Source organism: Orcinus orca, chromosome 1, assembly GCF_937001465.1.
Source record: "Orcinus orca chromosome 1, mOrcOrc1.1, whole genome shotgun sequence".
Classification (NCBI taxonomy): Eukaryota; Metazoa; Chordata; class Mammalia; order Artiodactyla; family Delphinidae; genus Orcinus; species Orcinus orca.
The window spans coordinates 147,904,664-147,923,608 of NC_064559.1; the positions used below are offsets into that span (position 1 = coordinate 147,904,664).

At 41.2% G+C, this 18,945-nt stretch overlaps 1 protein-coding gene across 5 annotated transcripts in view; it reads left to right on the plus strand.

Moving 5' to 3' along the window:
* Window positions 1-781: 781 nt before the first annotated feature.
* Window positions 782-18,945, plus strand: part of ERICH3 (glutamate rich 3) — a 112,019-nt gene continuing 93,855 nt past the window's right edge. For 4 of the 5 annotated variants that reach the window (XM_033405978.2, XM_049703135.1, XM_049703146.1 and 1 more), the window contains exon 1: window positions 783-1,188. In XM_033405978.2, coding sequence (XP_033261869.2) covers window positions 1,166-1,188 — 23 coding nt within the window. In that variant the 5' untranslated portion in view covers window positions 783-1,165. Of the gene's footprint in view, window positions 1,189-18,945 lie in introns of all 5 variants that reach the window. The other variant, XM_049703139.1, reaches the window with a different exon arrangement.

An 18,945-nucleotide genomic window follows, 5' to 3' on the forward strand; every position in this document is an offset into this window, starting at 1 on the left:
GGTGAGGATGCTGGGGACAGATGATAAAGGGCATTGAATGTCGTGCAGAGGAGGCTGGACTCTAACATGCTCAATGGGCCTTTATGATGTGTGGAAAAGCAGAATGCCATTAATGAGCTGATGTCCTTCCAACTCGTAAGTGTGGCTGAGGTAGAATTGAGATCCACTGAGAGCTCAGTCACCGTGGATGTGTCCAGCCCTTCACTTACACATGAGGAACCTGAGGCCAGAGATCAAATCTCCCAGTGTAGGACCTGATGAAGCAAAAACGGGACTAGGAATAGCTCATCTGAATCCAGTGCTTTAAACTTCTTCCACACCAAGGCCCTCTCACGTAAATCCGGGCTTCTTTGTCTAAGCCCTGCATTCTCGCTACTGGATTCAAATACAAGTTCAGTTCCAGGTGCTAGCATGCTTCACTGAGTAACAGCTTTTTTCCCACCTTCTGAATGTCAGAACTGTCAGTCCTGCCTGCTGGAGGTGGGGACCTCAGCTAGGAGCAAGGATGGGGATTTTCCAAGGAGGAGATCCACCAATTGCAATCTCTGGCAGTTGCAGAAACAAAACTCAAAGCTTTCTTTTCCTGGAACTTGCAATCTAGGGTCTGTTTTACAGTTGGAAACCAAGGCAGCACACTGTAGCTGCTCCCTGCTCTTAATTACCTTACCCTCGGCCCATCACCTAGCCCTCCCTTCCCCAGGGCCTAGCAGGAAGCACACCTGCCTAAACAGGGTGTGTGCGTGCCTGCGTGTGTGTGTTTTCACATCTCAGGTGCCTAGGGACCCCGCGCCCCAGAGCTACAGAGCAGAGGCCTGGGTCTCCTCCCACATCTGGGCCCAGAAAAAGGGCTGGAAGCTGAGCTTCACTTCCAGCTTCCCCAGGCTCAGTTCCAGCAGCGCCTCGGGCTTCTGCAGAGCCTCCGCGCCTGCCTTCCCTCCTGCCTTAGCAACAGGGAGGCTGTGGATACCGCCGGCGGGTGGGGGCCGGGGAGGCTGCGTGCAGCCCGGGCGCCCAGGGGCGGCGGCGGCCCAGCCCCAATGCCCCGCGCACGGGCGACCGCAGTGCGGAGCCACCCCGCGAGCGCGACAGTCGCGGCGTCGGCGTGCACGGGCCCCAAGCACCCACCCTCCGCACCCGTCGCGGGTCCAAAAGGGATCCTGCAAAAATGAGCCATTCTCACCCCGCTGGGTAAGTGACAAACGGAGCTCTTCCACGCCGCGGCAGGTGGCGACGCAGCCAGCGGCCCCTCCGCCCCCCTCCTGTTGCGGAGGGAAGGGGCGAGAGGGGGCGAGAGGGGGCTTGGGGAGAGGAGAAAAATAATACGGATTCTGGGTCGCAGCGAGGATGGCAGAAATCCCAGGCTTCGTATCTCCTCCCTCGCCTTTCACTGATGTTCGCTCGCTTTGAAATGTTCACTCAGGAAGGATTAAAAAATGGATGTGAAAAACGCATACATTAAGCAGGGACGTTAGCTGGAATCAAGAGGATCCTGTGTTGTGGAACATACGTGTTTTAATGCAATAATAGAGGTCACAGCATATGCATTCGTTTGGAGAATCAGGGCTTAGAGATAAATCCTCACTGCGGCGTCTTGCATACAAGTGAGGTGTGAGTTGATATAATATTGAGGGAAGTTTCATTGTGAGGGGTACCCCTTATTTCAGGATTTTTATCTGCCCGATCTCAAAAGGATCATAGGGGGTATTTTAAAAGTATTGTGGCCAGGGGAGGTGGTGTGACGCAGGAAGGTGAGAAGGAAGAAGCTATGTGCCTGTGTGTTTACACATGAGCTCCCGTTGCTTTGGGCAGGGTGACTCCTCAGAAGACATATTTTGGCAATTATTCAACCTGTTTTAGGAAGTTAACAGTCATTTACTGGCTGTTGAAAAAAGAGGAAAAAAAACAAAACACAACGAACCCCCAACCGGTCTTGGTTCTTTTATTGGAAGACGGAGTATCCAATTTCCTTCTGAATTAAACAGTGTCATGCATATTAGATGTTTTTTTATTATGATACATCTAGTAAGCAGATAGTATCCTAGTTGATCTTGCAACTAATTTGAAGATGCTTTCCTTTTTAATTGAATTTATTGCACATTTTCAAGAGCAGCAAATTAACAGAGGACAACATATTTAAGATCATTTGGAGTTTGTGATGTCTGAAATACCACAGTAGTCATTGTGCTTTGGATTTACAGTCAAACTTAAAGATTTTACTTTTTAATGAATTCTCTGAGCGTTAGACATAAACTAAAATGTTTGAAAAACCTAAAGGCATATAAGGTGCCATACTGGAAGTCAGTTTCAGAACTTTCTGGAAAGTGATGTAGCTGTTCTAAACAAGCTTCTTATTTATCTCAGAGTTTAGTTTAGGTACTTGAACGCTTTGATGCTGAACTCCTGGCAGTTTTAGTTGCTGTGGGTCAGTGGGATGTAAATGGCACTATTTTTCTGCAGCTGCTCTTTGCAGTGTGTCCACATTCAGGAAAATGAATGTATCAGTTAGGGTTGTCTTCCTATGTTTTTCAGGTTTTTGGCTAAGTTAGAATCTGATTAGACCATTTAATCATCTATTTTCAAATGTGGAAAAAACCTGTAGCTGCTTATTAAATTGTGCATGATTAAGATTTCAGAAACTAAAGTGAAATTTTTCTGAAGCTCCATTAGTTCCAAGCACATGGAAAAAAAGGAAAATGTGTGATCTCGGGAAAGAGTGTGCTTCACGGTACTCTGCAAGAAAGACAGTAAGATGCAATGATAATCTTGCACTAAAATTGTAGGCACCATATCTCATTCATCTTTGTGCCCCCTTTGCTTATTCCTGTATAAAGAAATGCTCAACAGACGTCTATGGAATGAATGATATCATCTGACAGTGTGTCCAGTCTAGAGGTGGACGCATTCACAAAAGAAAACCATATTAGGGCTAAACATTTATCAAGTGCTTACCATGTGCCAGGCTCTAGGCTACTGTGTAACAAGAAATACCTCATTAATCTTCCCACTCACTCCGCGAGGCAGATTCTAGTCACCATTATTTTCACAGATAAGGAAACAGAGGACTGAGAAATTTCCAAGGATTTCACGGTAGGAGGGGTCAGAGTTGGAATAAAACGCCAAGGAGTCCAGTTGCAGAGCCTGTGTGATTAACCATTACACTAGCTGCCTCTCATGGTCAACAGCTGAGATGTAGGGGAGCCCTAAATACATGGAAATTCTTACCCAGATCAGACCAACCTCTGACAGGTGATAGCTGTACATAGCTATCTAGTATTTTAATGTATAATTAGAAAATAATTTTGTGATGGTGTCTACAGGTATATATTTTTTGTTTTCAGTTCATCAAAAATAAATGAAAACAATAAATATAACAACTTTTAATGCCGTGAAAGTCACCCAAGAACAAAGTTATTCAAATTGCTAAAGTTTTCCCTCAATATAAGTAGTCATTATTTTTCTTGCCTGCTACTATTTGGAAATAATAAAAGTTTCAGTAGCAAATAAAAGGTTTTCATTAAAGCCGAGAAGGCTTTTCCATCATTACTGAAGCAGTTTGTATTTATTACATTTTAAGAATAAAGTGCAATTACAACAAAACAGAAATTTAAAATTTCTAAAATTCCACCAATCAGTAAGGGACGCCCTGATGCTTTCTTTTGGTGCTTCCTTTGAGTTCCACTGCTTCCTTAATTACAGCAGGAAACACTTGACATACAAATTGCAAAGGCCCTATGCTGACTTCGTTCCAATAGTTTGGAGTAAATAAAAATGGTCTTAAAAACTTCTGCCAAAGATTATAATAGAGACTTTGATTCTGAGCTGCATTGTAATTTGGAGGAAGTCAACTATAAAATACTGTTTCTGGCACTGCCATCTCTAATGAAACTGTTTTAGAGTGGAAAATTTCAATTGATAGTCCCTCTAGTTTGTTCTATCTCATCCTGAGTTGCTATTTGTTTGTGTGGGTGTTTGTGGGTTGTGCACTAGTCCTAGAGGTGGAATGGGGATTTTTATACCTCTCAGTCATGCATGAGGATAAAATGATATGGTTCTTCTGACTCCTTCAAAGGATCCTCACTGAATCCATGTGCACTGCGCTCCCTGTGTGAAAGATATGCTTGGCTCTGAGTAGAGATAGTCACACTCATCTGTAAATTTGCTTTGAGGAACTGGAAGAATGGGAAGCATTATAGTTTTCAACAAAATAAAAATGCAGAAGATGCTGTATGTTGGGAAAGATTGTTCCAAGGTTTAGAAGCTTTTTTTTTTTGGTTTAGACTTTTTAATTTATATCTTTTTAATGTAAAGAAGTGTTTCTGTAGTAACAGAGTATACTGAAGTGTGGTATAGAAAGAATGAACACATCCTTAGTACTCCCTGATCACTCAGTCCTATTTCATCAAAGGCAGAGTACAAAGTGCTATAGGTAAAATTGTCAATTTTTAGATAGTGGATGTGTATATATAAAAGTGACAAAGACTATAAACCCACTATGTCATTTACATATGGAGTGTCCATTGCACTTTGTCTCTGCCTTTTTTTTCAATCCAACATGGTATTATTTATTATTTTTAAAAAATTGGGATATAATTAACATATTAGTTGCAGGTATACAACATAATGATTTGATATTTGTATATATTGCAAAATGATCACCACAAATACCAAATGATCTCACTTATATGTGGAATCTAAAACAACAACAGCAATAACAGCAACAAAATGAACTCATAGATATAGAGAACAGATTGATGGTGGCTATGGGTAGGGGGTGGGGGGTAGAAAAATGGGTGAAGGTGTTTAAAAGGTACGGACTTCCAGTTATAAAGTAAATAAGTCTTGTGGATGTAATGTACATCATGGTGACAATAGTTAATAATACTGTATTTTAAATTTGAAAGTGGCTAAGGGAATAGATCTTAAAAGTTCTCATCACACACACACAATTTGTAACTACGTATGGTGTTGGATGTTAATGAGACTTAGTATGGTATCTCTGCCTTCCTAGCAAACAGTGTAGTACTTTGTATGACTGTAGTAGGGGTCTCGTCTCTTTGTTGCTCACCACTCCTACCACCAAAATTATCTGTGACACAGAATTTCAGATTTGAAGTAATTAAACATTTCAATTCAAATTGGGTAGTTTCTATTTACCCTCCTATTAAATATTAACAGCTTGACTTCAAGGAGTAAATTGTTTCTGATTAAACGAGGTGAATTGAACATGCTGATTTGTCTTGATTTCCTCTCTGATAATTTTGTTATAGAGTCTGTTCTTTTTTCTTATCCCTTGGCTTGACAAACCTTTCACATAACTAGATGGGAATGGAAAGGGATTTGTTGTTTGTTATACAACATCACTCAATTCTTTGAATTTTTCAGAGTCATATGCCAAAAATCACATAGTGATCTGTCACCAAAATTTTTTTTTTCACTGATTTTTCAAATTACAGCTCAATTAGGTCCTCCTTTAGTTGTGTTGGAAGCAAAGGCTTGGAAACTACTTGCAATCATATTTATTGACAAGTCAAGAAAACCATTTATTGTATCAACATCTACATAATACTTCAAATTGTCCCTTTGTCTCAGATGTTTTTCTAAGTTAAGTACATCCTAAGAAGACACCATATGGTGAGAGGTGTGCCTTTCTTTTGTGAAAGTAGAAAGATGATTATAAAACGGAGAGGAGGGAGGTGGATCAACATGGCTTGGAGGTGCATTTTTAGGCAGATCAGTTTTAGGAGAGTACAGAGGAAACCTGAGCGTCTAGAAATTGATTCCCTTCAAACAATCCTTGCCTGGGTTCCCCTAGGAAAGTCTCTGGGTATCCCAGGGGAGTACATATCCCAGTTTATAAACTTCTGGTTTAGCACACAGGGTGCTGTCAAATGCAGGATGCTGCAGCAGTCCATACTTCCTTTCTCCCAGTCTACTGAAGAAAGGAATCTCTAGCTGTAAGAAGTAGAGACTTCCCCAACTTATCTTGATTATTAATAGCTATGAAAAGTTTTTCAGGGAGACAAGAAAATAAAACATTTCTGACTCAATTTTCAATTCTAAAGTCAACCTCAAATAGTCTTGACCTGGGGTGTTTATCTATTTTCAAGACTTTTAGTTTCCAGAAATATCATTTTCAATGAAAACTTCAGATTCTGGAATATAGTACTTAAATAATCTTTTAAACTTTAGTTGCTAATTTTGGTACAGACCAAGAGAAGTAGGATGCAGACTGAATTTCCCTCCAATGGCTTACTCAGTTCCCCACACAAATAGTTGAAAATATTGTATGCTTTGGAATGATTCCATAAATGTCCATCAGTTTAAAATAAACTGTCAAATTAGGCGGGGGTAAAATTTGTGAAAAAGAAAAAAAAATAGGATTCCACATCCATACTGGTTTGCAAGTGTCTTTCATCCACTTTCTCTAAACTTGAAATCCCAAATCATCTATTATGAATATGATTTATGTTTTTAAAAAGGATGAGGAAAGAGGAGAATCAGTTGAGTCATTCAGAGTGAAACCCTTGGCACTACGGAAAAGGACATACATTTATGCTTTCAATTAAAATAAACGATTTAAGGTAAATGTATTTATCTATACTTATCTTATTAATTTAATTTTTTGTTTAAGTGATCAATTATTGGTCCTGATGTTACCGACCAGGGTTCTTGGTCTCCTGAATCAATAGAAATTGGTCAGAGGCCAGACAAGAAATTCAGGCAAGGCTTTACTGGGGCCCCTGCTGCAGGAGGCGGGCGTGAGAACAAACAATAGATTCCCATGCTCGCTAGCTCCCTGAGGCGGGGCTGGCGAGCTTGTTCCTTATAAGGGGTGAGGGTAGGGGTGTGTCCAGAGGTCAGGCCAGAGGGGTGGCTTAGGTGTTTTGCCCACCCCTTAGGTGGTGTTGTGTGCAGGGGGTGTGTGCAGTACCCTGCTTTTGCTCCGGGCTCTTCAAAAGTGGCAGCTGGGACTTTTGGTCTCTTTGTATCTTTTGTCCAGAATTTGCCCCAACTGCGCATGCATGCCGTTATTTTTCGTCCCATTTAGTTTCTTTGTATTTTGTTGCTAGAGGAAAGGTGTGTCCAGGTGCAAGCATTGCAGCACTGCAGCAAAGGGCCCCAGGTGCCAGCCTGTCTCAGTCCCCCCTGAGAGACCCTACACCCTTATTCTTAAGCAGTAAGGGGCCGAAGCTGTCTTTTTCTGAAACTTCTTCCTGCTGGACAGGGGCCGCAGACCCTAGCCTACCCTAGAGGTGTAGAAGTCCCTTGTTGACTGTTCCAAGGACTTGTAGGGACCTGGGCCACCCTCTGCTGGAATGGGTTGAATCCCTTGAGCCATCATGAGCCTTACTTCAAACTGTTGGAGCCTAGAAGACACAAACTCAATCAAAAGGTTAAATAAACAAGGGCTAGAAAGGGGAAGAACAACAATAGCCATTAAAGGGCCTAAAAGGGAAGGAACCATGTTAACTTTGGGAGGGTTTTTATTTTTTAACTGTTGACCAGACAGTGGAGGCGATATTGCCCCTGCCAAAATCGTGAAACCACTCTGCCTGGGCGTATATTTCCTTCATATTAATTTTTACCTGTTCCGTCGCATTGTTCCAAGCGCAGCAGGAAGTATTAGTTATCGCACAAACTCTACCTTGTTCTACCAGAAGGTAATCAGGGGCCAGACAATTGTCAAGAGCCACGTCAGCCAAGGAAACGAGAGAGGTTCCAAGTCCCGTTAAGGTTTCAAATAGGAGCCAACTCCCTACATCCATCGTTTTACTTACCTGTTGGTGGCGTCTGGCTTTTGAATAGGTATCTCAGCTCTTCCACTGGTGTATTCATCTGTTTTGACCTGTGGGGTTTCTGGAGGTAAAAGCTTTAGTCTGGACAAACGTACCCAACTAGATACCCCTTGCGGTTTGACAGCAGTGGGGGTGGTTAAAGTTACTTTATAGGGGCCCTTCCATTTTGGCATTCGTTGGTCTTCGGGGGACCCCTCTTTCCAGGTTTTAAGAAGAGCTTGGTCCTTGGGGTTTATTTGTAAAGGAACTGCTCCTTCCTCTGTATTTTTAGTGGGAGCTGTCAGTGCCTTGTTGGCATAGTCCTGGATTGCCTTCTGAACTTGTCCTACATTAATAATATATCTCAGGGCCACGTTCACTTCCTCATCCAGTAGAATGTTAGTAGTATGAAAAGCCCCCCCCACAGGTCGTTTCAAATGGGCTAAGCCTCAGACCACTCCTGGGGGCTACACAGACCCTGAGGAGTACAATAGGAAGAAGTTGTTCCAGGGTTCATGAGTGTCTTGGCAGAACTTTGCTAGGTTTTCTTTAAAGTATGGTTCATTTTCTCTACCTTGCCTGAAGACTGGGGGTGCCAAGAGGTGTGTAGCTTGTAGTCTATCCCTAGGGCCATTGTGAACCCCTGTGTGATTTTGACTGTAAAAGAGGGCCTGTTATCACTCTGGAGGGACTTTGGGAGTCCAAACCAAGGATTTATTTCTTTTAAAAGGGACTAACAGACTTCCATAGCCTTTTCAGATTGGGTGGGGAAGGCTTCAACCCATCCTGTGAAAGTATCAACAAACACCAGAAGTTATTTATATCCTGATCGTGGGGGCATTTGGGTGAAATCTAACTGCCAGTCTTCCCCTGATATGTCCCTCGGCACTGAATTGGCCTGAGTAATGAAGTGGGGTTTGGATGGGTCTGTGGGTTATTATGGGCACATAAATCACAGGTAAGAGTTACTTGTTTTTCTGTTCTTTTAAGCCCCTTCCCTGAAATAGCCTTTTGCATCAAGTCCCATAGTGCATCCCTCCCATAGTGGGTGGCATCATGTAAGCTCTTAGTGAGTTTCCATTGTTGGGCCTCAGGGATTAGAACCTTATTCTCCTTTTTATACCAGCCTGTGCTTCCCTTCTCATAGCCCCATTTCTCAGCATTTTCTTGTTCCTGTGGGGAATACTGGGGAAGGCTAGGGAGCTCAGGGGGGCCAATCACTAGAGCCATAACTTGTTCAGGTTCCTGCAGTTGAGCTGCCTGTTTTGCAATTTGATCAGCTTTGCTGTTCCCATGGCTCACAAAACATCCCTCCCTCTGATGGCCCCTACAGTGGGTTACTGCTACCTGGGTTGGGAGCTGCACTGCTTCTAAAAAAGCCAGAATCAAATCTTTATGTTTTATGGGGGAATTTCTAGCGGTTAACATTCCTCTTTCTTTCCAAATGGCAGCATGAGCATGTAGCACGTGGAACCCATATTTAGAGTCAGTGAAAATATTTAATTTCTTATCCTTCCCTAATTGCAAAACTCTCATTAATGCACTTAGTTCAGCCTTCTGGGCTGATGGCTGGGGTGGCAGGGCCTTGGCTTCTGTGATTTCATCTAGACTAGCTATGGCCTACCTCGCCTTTCGGGTTCCCATTTCTACAAAACTGCTCCCATCAGTAAACCTTTCAACCTCGGGGCTGTCAGGAGGCTCATCTAGAAGATCAGACCTGCTGGAGTGAATTTGTTCTCTGGTCTCTATACACTGATGCAATAAGTCTCCACCCTTGGCCACTGGAAGCAGGATTGCTGGGTTCAGCATTTGGCACACCTTTAAGGTAATGTCAGGGGTGTCCATTAGGAGGGCCTGATATCTTGTTAACCTTCCCCCCATCAACCAGTGATGTCCTTTGACCTCCAGCACAGATTGTACCTGATGAGGGGTTAACAAATCTAAGTGTTGTCCCAGGTGAGCTTGGAAGCCTCATTAACCAACAGGACTGTGGCTGCCACTGCCCGCAGGCAGCTTGGCCATCCCAGGGCTACTGAGTCCAGTTGTTTTGAAAAGTAAGCCACTGGTCTCTGATCCGGTCCCAGCTTTGGGGTCAGGACTTCTAGAGCTATTCCTGCCCTCTCGTGAAATTACAGGGTAAAGGGCTTGTTCAAATTTGGAAACCCCAGTGCTGGTGTTCTACTCAACTCAGTCTTTAGAGTCATTAGGCCATAATTTAGTATCCAGGTATGACAGAACCCAGCCATCCTGAGAAAGCCTCAGAGTTGCCTCTGTCACCCAGCTCAGAAAGACTACCGGGTTTTAATCTTTCTCCTGTGTAACCTCTCAGACCTTATCATAATTTACAGGCTTCACCATACACCTTCTCATTTCTTCTGATAGACAAGTAATATAATGTCTCATCCTAGCCTGGCCTACACAATCTTCGTAGTGCCTGTGTGGGTCGTGTTCTGGGATTGCATCCCCACCCACCTGATAAATTTGGTGGTATGGATTGGTGGCCAGTAGGCCATCTGCATGTTCCCTGGCCTTTCTCAGTATACACTCCTTTTCATCTGGGGTGCAACAGTGGGCCAGAATAACCATGATGTATTTGGGAAGTCTGTCAAAATTTTTAAAAGTTTTAAAACGCCCGGTTAGATAGGATCATAGGTTGCTGTGAAACAATACTTATTCCTTGAGCTAAGGTGAGGAAAAAAAATCAAAATTAAATATAGATCACTTCAAGGCATAGGAACTCACACAATCTGTTATTAAAAGCAGCATTCCAGGAAAACTTTGTTCTCTTATGAGAGAAACCAAATCCAGTCTTCTATCAACCTACTCTTAATAAAATTCATTTTCCTAATTAAATTTAATCCAGCCTTAGAAAGTCCTTGACCACCTACGAAATTCTTTAACCAATGTTCCTTTTTCTCAAACCTTCTGCAACTTCATGTAGCCATAATATATCCCGTATTCTTTTCCCATTCAGAAATAGCCAGCTCTAGGAAAAAAATCACCCTTTTTCCTTTAACAAAATATATTTCCATTTCTCATACCTTCTTTTCTGAAAACACACATCCTACTTTCCTTAAGCAGCCATGAACTGTCTTTTACATTAGCATTCCGTAAATTGGTAGAAAAACATCTCAAGGCGGCACCAAACAGCTTAATTTCTGTCTCATAAGAAGATAAAAGTAAGTAAATTTAGACCTATTTAGCAATTAATGTTCCAATATTTTCTCTTATTTGAAATGGCCTGAATATTCAATGAATTCTTATAATTTAACTTAATTTAGTTTCAAATTACCAAAATTTGGAGAGACTGTTTTAGATGGACATTTCCAAAACATAATTATTCCTATAGAGTTTACCAAAAAGTTCTTATCCCAGTTACATTTACTTAAAAATTTAATCATATCAGTTTATTTTCCTGGTTGACAGATTTTATAACAGAAACAATATGCCCTTATTGACTTCCAATAACCTTAGGTACAATGAAAGTATTATACTTAATGTTGATGGCTCTAAAGGCAGGTCTGTATTAACTAAACCCACAAGCTAAAGCCAGACAAACCAATTTCTACAGAACCAGAGATCTCACAGTTTTCCCACTTGAATTTAAAATAGCCCCTTTTTTCCCTTCAGGGTGGGGGACTATAGATGAATCAGGTAGTTCTTGGGAGCCCAGGCAGAATAGTTACATTGCAAAGGGAGAGGAGAGAGATGCAAGCCCCTCCCCTTTCCTTTTTGTTCTTTAAAATCCCGCTAAGTAACCCCAGGCTGGTGTCTCAGGTAATGTGGGCTGTGTTTGTATTCCAAAGCTTGCGTGCTCCACTGTGCCCACAATGTCAGCCGACACTTGCGGGAGCAGTTGGACAGACAAGACTACATAAAACAAAGATACCAATGACAAAACTTAAAGACACAAACAAGACGTTTTTAGGATGAAGGGGATGGGAGTGCAGGTATGAGGACCAAGGGAGAGGTAAAGGAGGAGAGGTGATCAAACCTGGAAGCCAGCGAGCTGTACTTCGTCTGTGGGACTGCAACCCTCAAGTGGGACTCTCACCCACACGTACACCAGTTTATAGAAATCTGCCGCCTCAGCCCATTCCCAGCAGGACTTCTCTTGGTGGCAGGAAAATAAAGGTGAGAATATTGGGATGATCAGACTTCCAGCCTCTACAAGACATGAGGTTTGAACCTCTATCACTCCCATAAATCTCTGGTCAGGGAGAGCCCGCTGGACCACGGTCTGCACGGTGTGAGGCGAGCCTCTCCCACCTCTGTTTGTTGCCTGTCAAGGTGAGCCATTGCCGGATGAAGGGAGCATGGTCTCACAAGCTGAGAGGAGTGATGCTTTTGCTGTCTGATGTCCACTCTCTCAGAAGGATAGGACAGAAGTAAGAGAGAGGAGAAGACAGAGAGAGAAATAGAGAGATTTCAGGAAAGGGAAAGGGCCAAAGGGAAAGGAAAAGTGGTGAGAGAAAAAGGACAAAGGGGAGGGGGAAAGCATTGCCTGAATGAGGGTACTGAGGCTTCCAGGGGCCAGGAAGGCAGACTTACCAAATGTGGTGACGCTGAAATAAGAGGATCAGGTGGCCACTTGTCACCCACAGGGAAGCTGCATTTGGTGGTCCCAGAGGTGCCCAGATCCTCTACTGGGAAGGGAACAATAGTCCCTTCATGGTTGTCACAAAGTATTAGGTTGGCTGAAAAGTTTGTTTGGGTTTTTCCCATAAGATGTTACGGAAAAACCCGAACGAACATTTTAGCCAACCCAATATGTTACCGACCAGGGTTCTTGGACTCCTTAATCAATAGAAATTGGCCAGAGGCCAGACAAGAAATTCAGGCAAGGCTTTATTGGGGCCCCTGCTGCAGGAGGGGGGCGTGAGAACAAACTACAGATTCCCATGCTTGCTCGCTCCCTGAGGGGGCGCTGGCGAGCTTGTTCCTTATATGGGGTGAGGGTAGGGGTGTGTCCATAGGTCAGGCCAGAGGGGTGGCTTAGGTGTTTAGCCCACCCTTTAGGTGGTGGTATGTGCAGGGGGTGTGTGCAGTACCCTGCTTTTGCTCCAGGCTCTTCAAAAGTAGCAGTTGGGTTTTTGGGTCTCTTTGTATCTTTTGTCCAGAATTTGCCCCAACTGAACATGCATGCAACTATTTTTAGTCCCATATAGTTTCTTTGTATTTTGTTGCTCAAGGAGAGGTGTGTCCAGGTGCAAGCATTGCAGCACTGCAGCAAAGGGTCTCAGGTCTCAGCCTGTCTCACTGACCACATTGAACAAGACTTGGTTAGTGTCTTCGAAAGCAAATTATTTGAGTGTATGGACACTGCACTTTGATTTTCCCTTAGTTCCTTGCTTTCACCTAGCTCCATTGTTCTCAAACTTAAGCATACAAAGAATTACTGAATAGTGTGGTATACCCAAAACCATGACTATAGTACTTTATTAATTAAATTTTTAAGGGTAATTTTTTACCATATAGTGCATTTGTATCTTGTGCTGACTAAAAAAGTCAACCCAAATGTAAGATCCAAATCGTTGCTTTTATAGTGAGCCACAAGAAACATACTTTAAAAGTGAAGACCATTTCAAAGTGTAGATGTATGGATCTGGATTTTTTAATAGTTACTCATTGTCTGGCAGGTCTCCTCTCACTCATTCTTCTTATCTCCTGTCCCTTTTGTATGGTTAACTCTTTTTTTTTGGTCTATGGGCAGATTACCGTGAGGTGCAGTTTTTTCTTCTGCCCCGTGCTCTGGGTACTCTCTTTATAGAGTTTCATTATCCTCTTCTCATCCATCCCAGCTACCTGAATGGATGTGGTAGGATCCATAAGGTATCTGTTCCCTCTTTGGATGGATCATCAGTGATCATTTTATGGTTGTCAGCACATAATTCAGAATCAAAGTGCAGCAGCTTGCGTTTCTGTGTACCCAGGAAATATATTCTTTGTTACTTTTGTCTAAATCCATGTTACATACTTAAATTGATCACCTTTCTTTTTATACCTGTGTTTTGGACTGAATTGTCTCTTCCCTCCCCTGCAAATTCATATGTTGAAGTTCTAACACCCAGAAGCTCAGATATGACTATATTTGGAGGTAGGGTCTTTAAAGAGTTAATTAAGGTTAAATGAGGTCAGTGGGGTGGGCCCTAATCTAATATGACTGGTGTCCCTATAAGAAGAGGAGATTAGGATACAGACATGTACATACAGAGAGAAGACTATGAGAAGATATAGAGAGAAAATGGCCAACTGTAAGCCTAAGACAAAGGCTGGAGCAAATCCTTCCCTCATGGTCCTCAAAAGAAACCAACCCTGTTGACAACATGAAGTTGGACTTCCAGCCTCTGGAACTGTGAGACAATACATTTCTGTTTAAGCCATCCAGTCTTCAATACTTGTTATGGCAGCCCTAGCACACTAATACAACCTCTTTTCAACTCCTGATGCTTTTTTTTCCCCACTTGGTCCTGCTAAAGCTGAAGATGGTTTTTATGAGAAGTGTAGCGTCACTGAGAATAAACGATTGAACAATATGAGGGTCATAGGGAGTGAGCTTGGAAGCCAGAGTTTCAAAAAGGTAGATAAAAATAAAAGCAAATGGAAAATGTGATTAAAGGACTAGTGAGGAGAAATAATTACGGCAGTAAGTCAATGATCTCTACTGGTAAGTATTAAGCTTTTCTTTTGTTAAGTCTGATTAGTAATCAAATTACTTCCCACCTCTCTGTCTGACACTACTTGGGGTAGAAAACTGAACCTTTTAAGCTGGTGATCCATTTTTCCATGACTGTTATTATTTTCTTATAATAATAATAAATATTTATAAATTAATGAAAATTCTTAGGGCAAAAGATTGAAACAAGGGAAGACACAGCAGGGAACTAAACAGACAATATAAATTGCACACAGTAGTTATGAAACAGCATTAAAAACTAAAAGCATTAAAAACTAAGGATTTTAAATTGAATTGAATCATAATGTTTTATAGTAGCAGTTAATTTGGCATTCTCTATATGCTATGGATTATATTTCATATTTGTGAATATTATGTGGCTCTCACTTTAAGATTGTCTCTCTTCATAGCTTGCTCCAAGATATTTATAATAATATTGTTTCTGTTGCTTAGATTCAAGTAAAACTAATCTGCTATAAATTAGATTAATAGAAGGGATCTCAAATATCTGGGTACTAGTGACACAAGAGATTTTTAATTTTCCTCCTTGTACTTATCTGTTTTTTGAAAATTTTCTACTTGGAGCAGAAAAATTCAAAGAGGAAAGTAAAAATTGCTTGAAATCCTACCATCCATAAATAATCCTAGTTAGCATTTTGGTCATTTCCTTTCTTCTCCATTTTCCCGTGCATTATTCCTATTTTTAAAGTGATTATTCCTATTTTAACAAAGCGCCACTGTTTTAAAAAGCTGTTTCTAAGACAGTACTGTTTTAAAGTTAACCAACAACTACCATGTGGGCCCTTCCCTCATAGCGTTCCAGTTGTCTTCATATTTCCCTTATAAACTACAAACTCTTTGAGGGTGCAGACCACACCCCTCTACATCTTCCATGTATCCCCAGGACTTAGCTCAGTAATTGCTGACATATGTCACCTATTTTAGTGATCATTTATGGTAAGTCCCAAGAGTATGTTTGCTCATCGATTCAATTAATATTTACTGAGTGCCTACTAAATGCTAGTCAGTAAGCTACCATATTCAGCACGTATTCTGTTCCAGAAATTCATTTGAGTTCTGGAAAAGGCCTGAATAGTGAGTTTTTAAAAAAGATTTAAAAGTCACTAACCTTCATTGAGTTTTGCCATCCTCGGGCAGCAGGGTGATTAGTAGGTATCAGTCAGGAATATGTTCAACGGCAAGTAACAGAAAACTAAATGAATAGTGGCTTAAACCATAACAACACTTATTATTTATTTCACAAGTAGTCTGGAGGGAGGCAATTGTATTTTATCGTAATATCAGCATCCTTATCTCTATAATTTTTTGGGTCTTTTCCTCATGGTACCAAGATGACTACCCTAGATCCATGCGCAGTAGCTTTATAAAGCCATCCCAAACAAAAAGGAAAAAGATGGATGCAAAAAACGACATTTTTTTCAAAATCTGGGAGGAGAACATTTCCAGAACTTTCCAGTAGACTTTCTTTTATACCTTGTTGCCCAGAACTGCATCAATGAACATGCCTAGTTACAAGAGAGAGAGTGGGAAAGAATAGATTTGACTTTCCTAACTTCTGTGGGCGATAGGCAAGGGAGAAGTGTTTGGGAATGGCTTCTGGTAGCCAGTGAGCAGTGTCCAGCACAGAGCTTTAGTGATGAGCTGTCTGGCTCTGGATGTGGATAGTCTGAGTTCAGATTGGCTACATAGCTGCTGTGTGACCCTACATAAATTCTGTATCGTCTCTCTGATTCTTGCTTTTTACATCCTGGTGGAACATATGTCTGCTTTGTAGGTTGTTGTGAGGATTGAATGAAATACTTTAAAGCATTTAGTACAAGGCCTGGCACATAGTAAGTGTTAATGTGCTAACTTAGTGCCTGGTAGCTTAGATGCAACATACATGAGTATGCCCAGCTTTCTGTAGGAGAACTGCCATACCCAAGTCCTGAGCTAGATGTAGAGTTGGATTAATTGGACAAGGCATCCTAGAGAGATTAAATTTTGGGGGGTGAGTTTTGAAAGAGGGGAGAAACATCTGGACACATTTAAGGAAAGTACAAAGTACTCTCTAGTATTATAAAAACATAGTATTATAATTACAATCACCACTGCCAGGGCAATAGTAGCCAGTTGTGACTTTGAATAAGTGAGAGGAGACAATAACGTTGCTTGTTTATTTAGCTGACAAGCTCTTGGGAGCAGGCAAGGCATGTTTTTTGCTATAAAACCAAGCAAAAACTGGGCTGGCCTGAGAAGTCGATACCTCAAATTTGGTTTTGTCTTTAACTTCCTCTTACTTTCTCTTGCTCATTTTTTGGAACCTCAGATACAATACCAAGTGCGCACACAAGGATTTTCTTTTTTAACTGAAAGATCTTTGCCTTCAATTCTAAGTCAGAAATTAATTTCAGATTTATTTCTGTTCATCTCCTAAACCTTTTCAAAAGTGAGTTTGAGTATTTCTTCTCCTTGAAATTGGAATCTCTGTCTTGAACTGCCAGAAAATGACTCTTTCACCACAATTCACAGGCATTTACATAAGGTTATAACTGTTAAATTCTTTCTTACAAAGCCTCCTTTCCCCTCAGTCAAACTTGAGATGGAGAGCTTTGACCTTGGCTGGAATCTTCCAGAATTAGATGTACGCTTAGGGAGTGGGTGAGGCTGATCTCAGGCTACAGTCTGTGGAGAGGGGTTTGAGGTTCCAGTCCTTAGTGAGGTTGTTGACTCAGGGGAGGGAAAAAGTCTGAAGTTTCAGGGCCGAATGCAAGAGCATGGAGCAGGAAGCAGATCCCAAAGTCCTATGACAGGAACCAGGGGGCTCAGGAAGGAAGCTGGGAGATGGGACCCAAGGAAATTAGGAAAGTGTAGTGGACAGTGTGGGCAGAAGGCTAGAGCATTGCAAAGGAGATACGAGCAAGGGATTGAAGTATCTGCAGAGTTGGAACTGTCTGAAAATTGTCCTTATTTTTTTTTGTTGTTCTTCTAAGTGAAAAGGAATGATATTCCAAAAGGAAACTCAATGTTTCATTTAAAAAATATGAGATAAGCATGCTACAGTAGAGAGAGGAATACTTTTGGAGTCAGAAAGACATAGGTTTGAATCTCAGTTATGCCTTATGTGAACTCAAGAAGTGAATTTCTTTGTGTCTCACTTTCCTCATTCAAAAATGGGGCAGATAAATACCTCCTTTGCAGGACTGTTGGCACATATTTGAGACTCCGTGAATGGCAGCTGATGGGTATTTACTTTGATCTTTGCACAAAGCATATGCTGCTTAAGTCTTTTTTTGTCTGTTTTTCTTTCTCTAGTTTTATTTTTCCAACCTGTTGAGATATAATTGACAAATAACACCATGTAAGTTTAAGATGTACAATAGTGATGATTTTAGATATGTATATATTATGAAGTGATTACTATAATAAGATTAGTTAACACATCCTTAAGATTTAATTCTCAAAGTACATCAACCAAAAATACATAAATATACAGCTCAAAATAAGCAGAGATAGCCTAAACTAATTGGAAGGGAAAACAAGGAATGTATTTCCAGACCATAAATCACTTTCTTGTTCAATTAAACTAATTTATTTTAAATAGTAACCTGTTCTTAAATTCATGAATTTTTACAGTAAAAATGAGCACTGATCCACCTATTCATAACCCCGTAAATGAGGCTTCCCCTTTAAAGAAACCATGATCTGGGCAACTGAGAATTTTTATAAAAATGGAAACTCTAACCCAGAGCATTTTTACTTCTCCAGAATACTTACTTTTCTTATCTAATTCAAGGATTCAGGACAAACTCAGGAAACTGCATCATTACTTTGACATTGACAAATGCTAGAAGGACTGGTGAGATATTATGAGTACTTTTTTTAATGATTGATCATTTAAAATTTAGTCAACCTCTTTAACCTTTGACCAGATGTCCTTACTGTTTTAAACCTTACTACTGCACATAAGAATTATATTTTAGAGGAATGAAAAGATTTTTAAAGGGGTTGATTACATTACCCTTTCCCACCCAACATGTGTGGTAGCTTTATTGGCGTTGCCCTCATTAGTGGCTGTTTGTTTTTGTTTTATTTTAAATGGGCTCTTTGCACCTATCCAAGATTATATTCCAAGGTCAAGTATCAATAGTGATCAGATTTCTAAGCCAAGACAACCCACTAAAGCCTATTTGACATATGATATGTAACTGATTTAATTGAAGATTTAATAATACTACAGAACTCAACTCTCTTTGGTTGTGCTAATTCTATGGTAAATAATTAACAAGTTTCAACTTGAGTACTGGGAATTTGTGCTCTGTCTCTCTGGGACAATTTGTATATGATCTTCCCCCTTCTTAGCATGAGTCTGGATAGCACCTCTGCCCCTGTCATCACCCATTTACATTTTACTCCCTCCCTCAACACTTGACTTGTCATTCAAGACCCAGTTAAGATTTCAGTTCTTCTGGGATACCCATCCTGTGTGGGCAT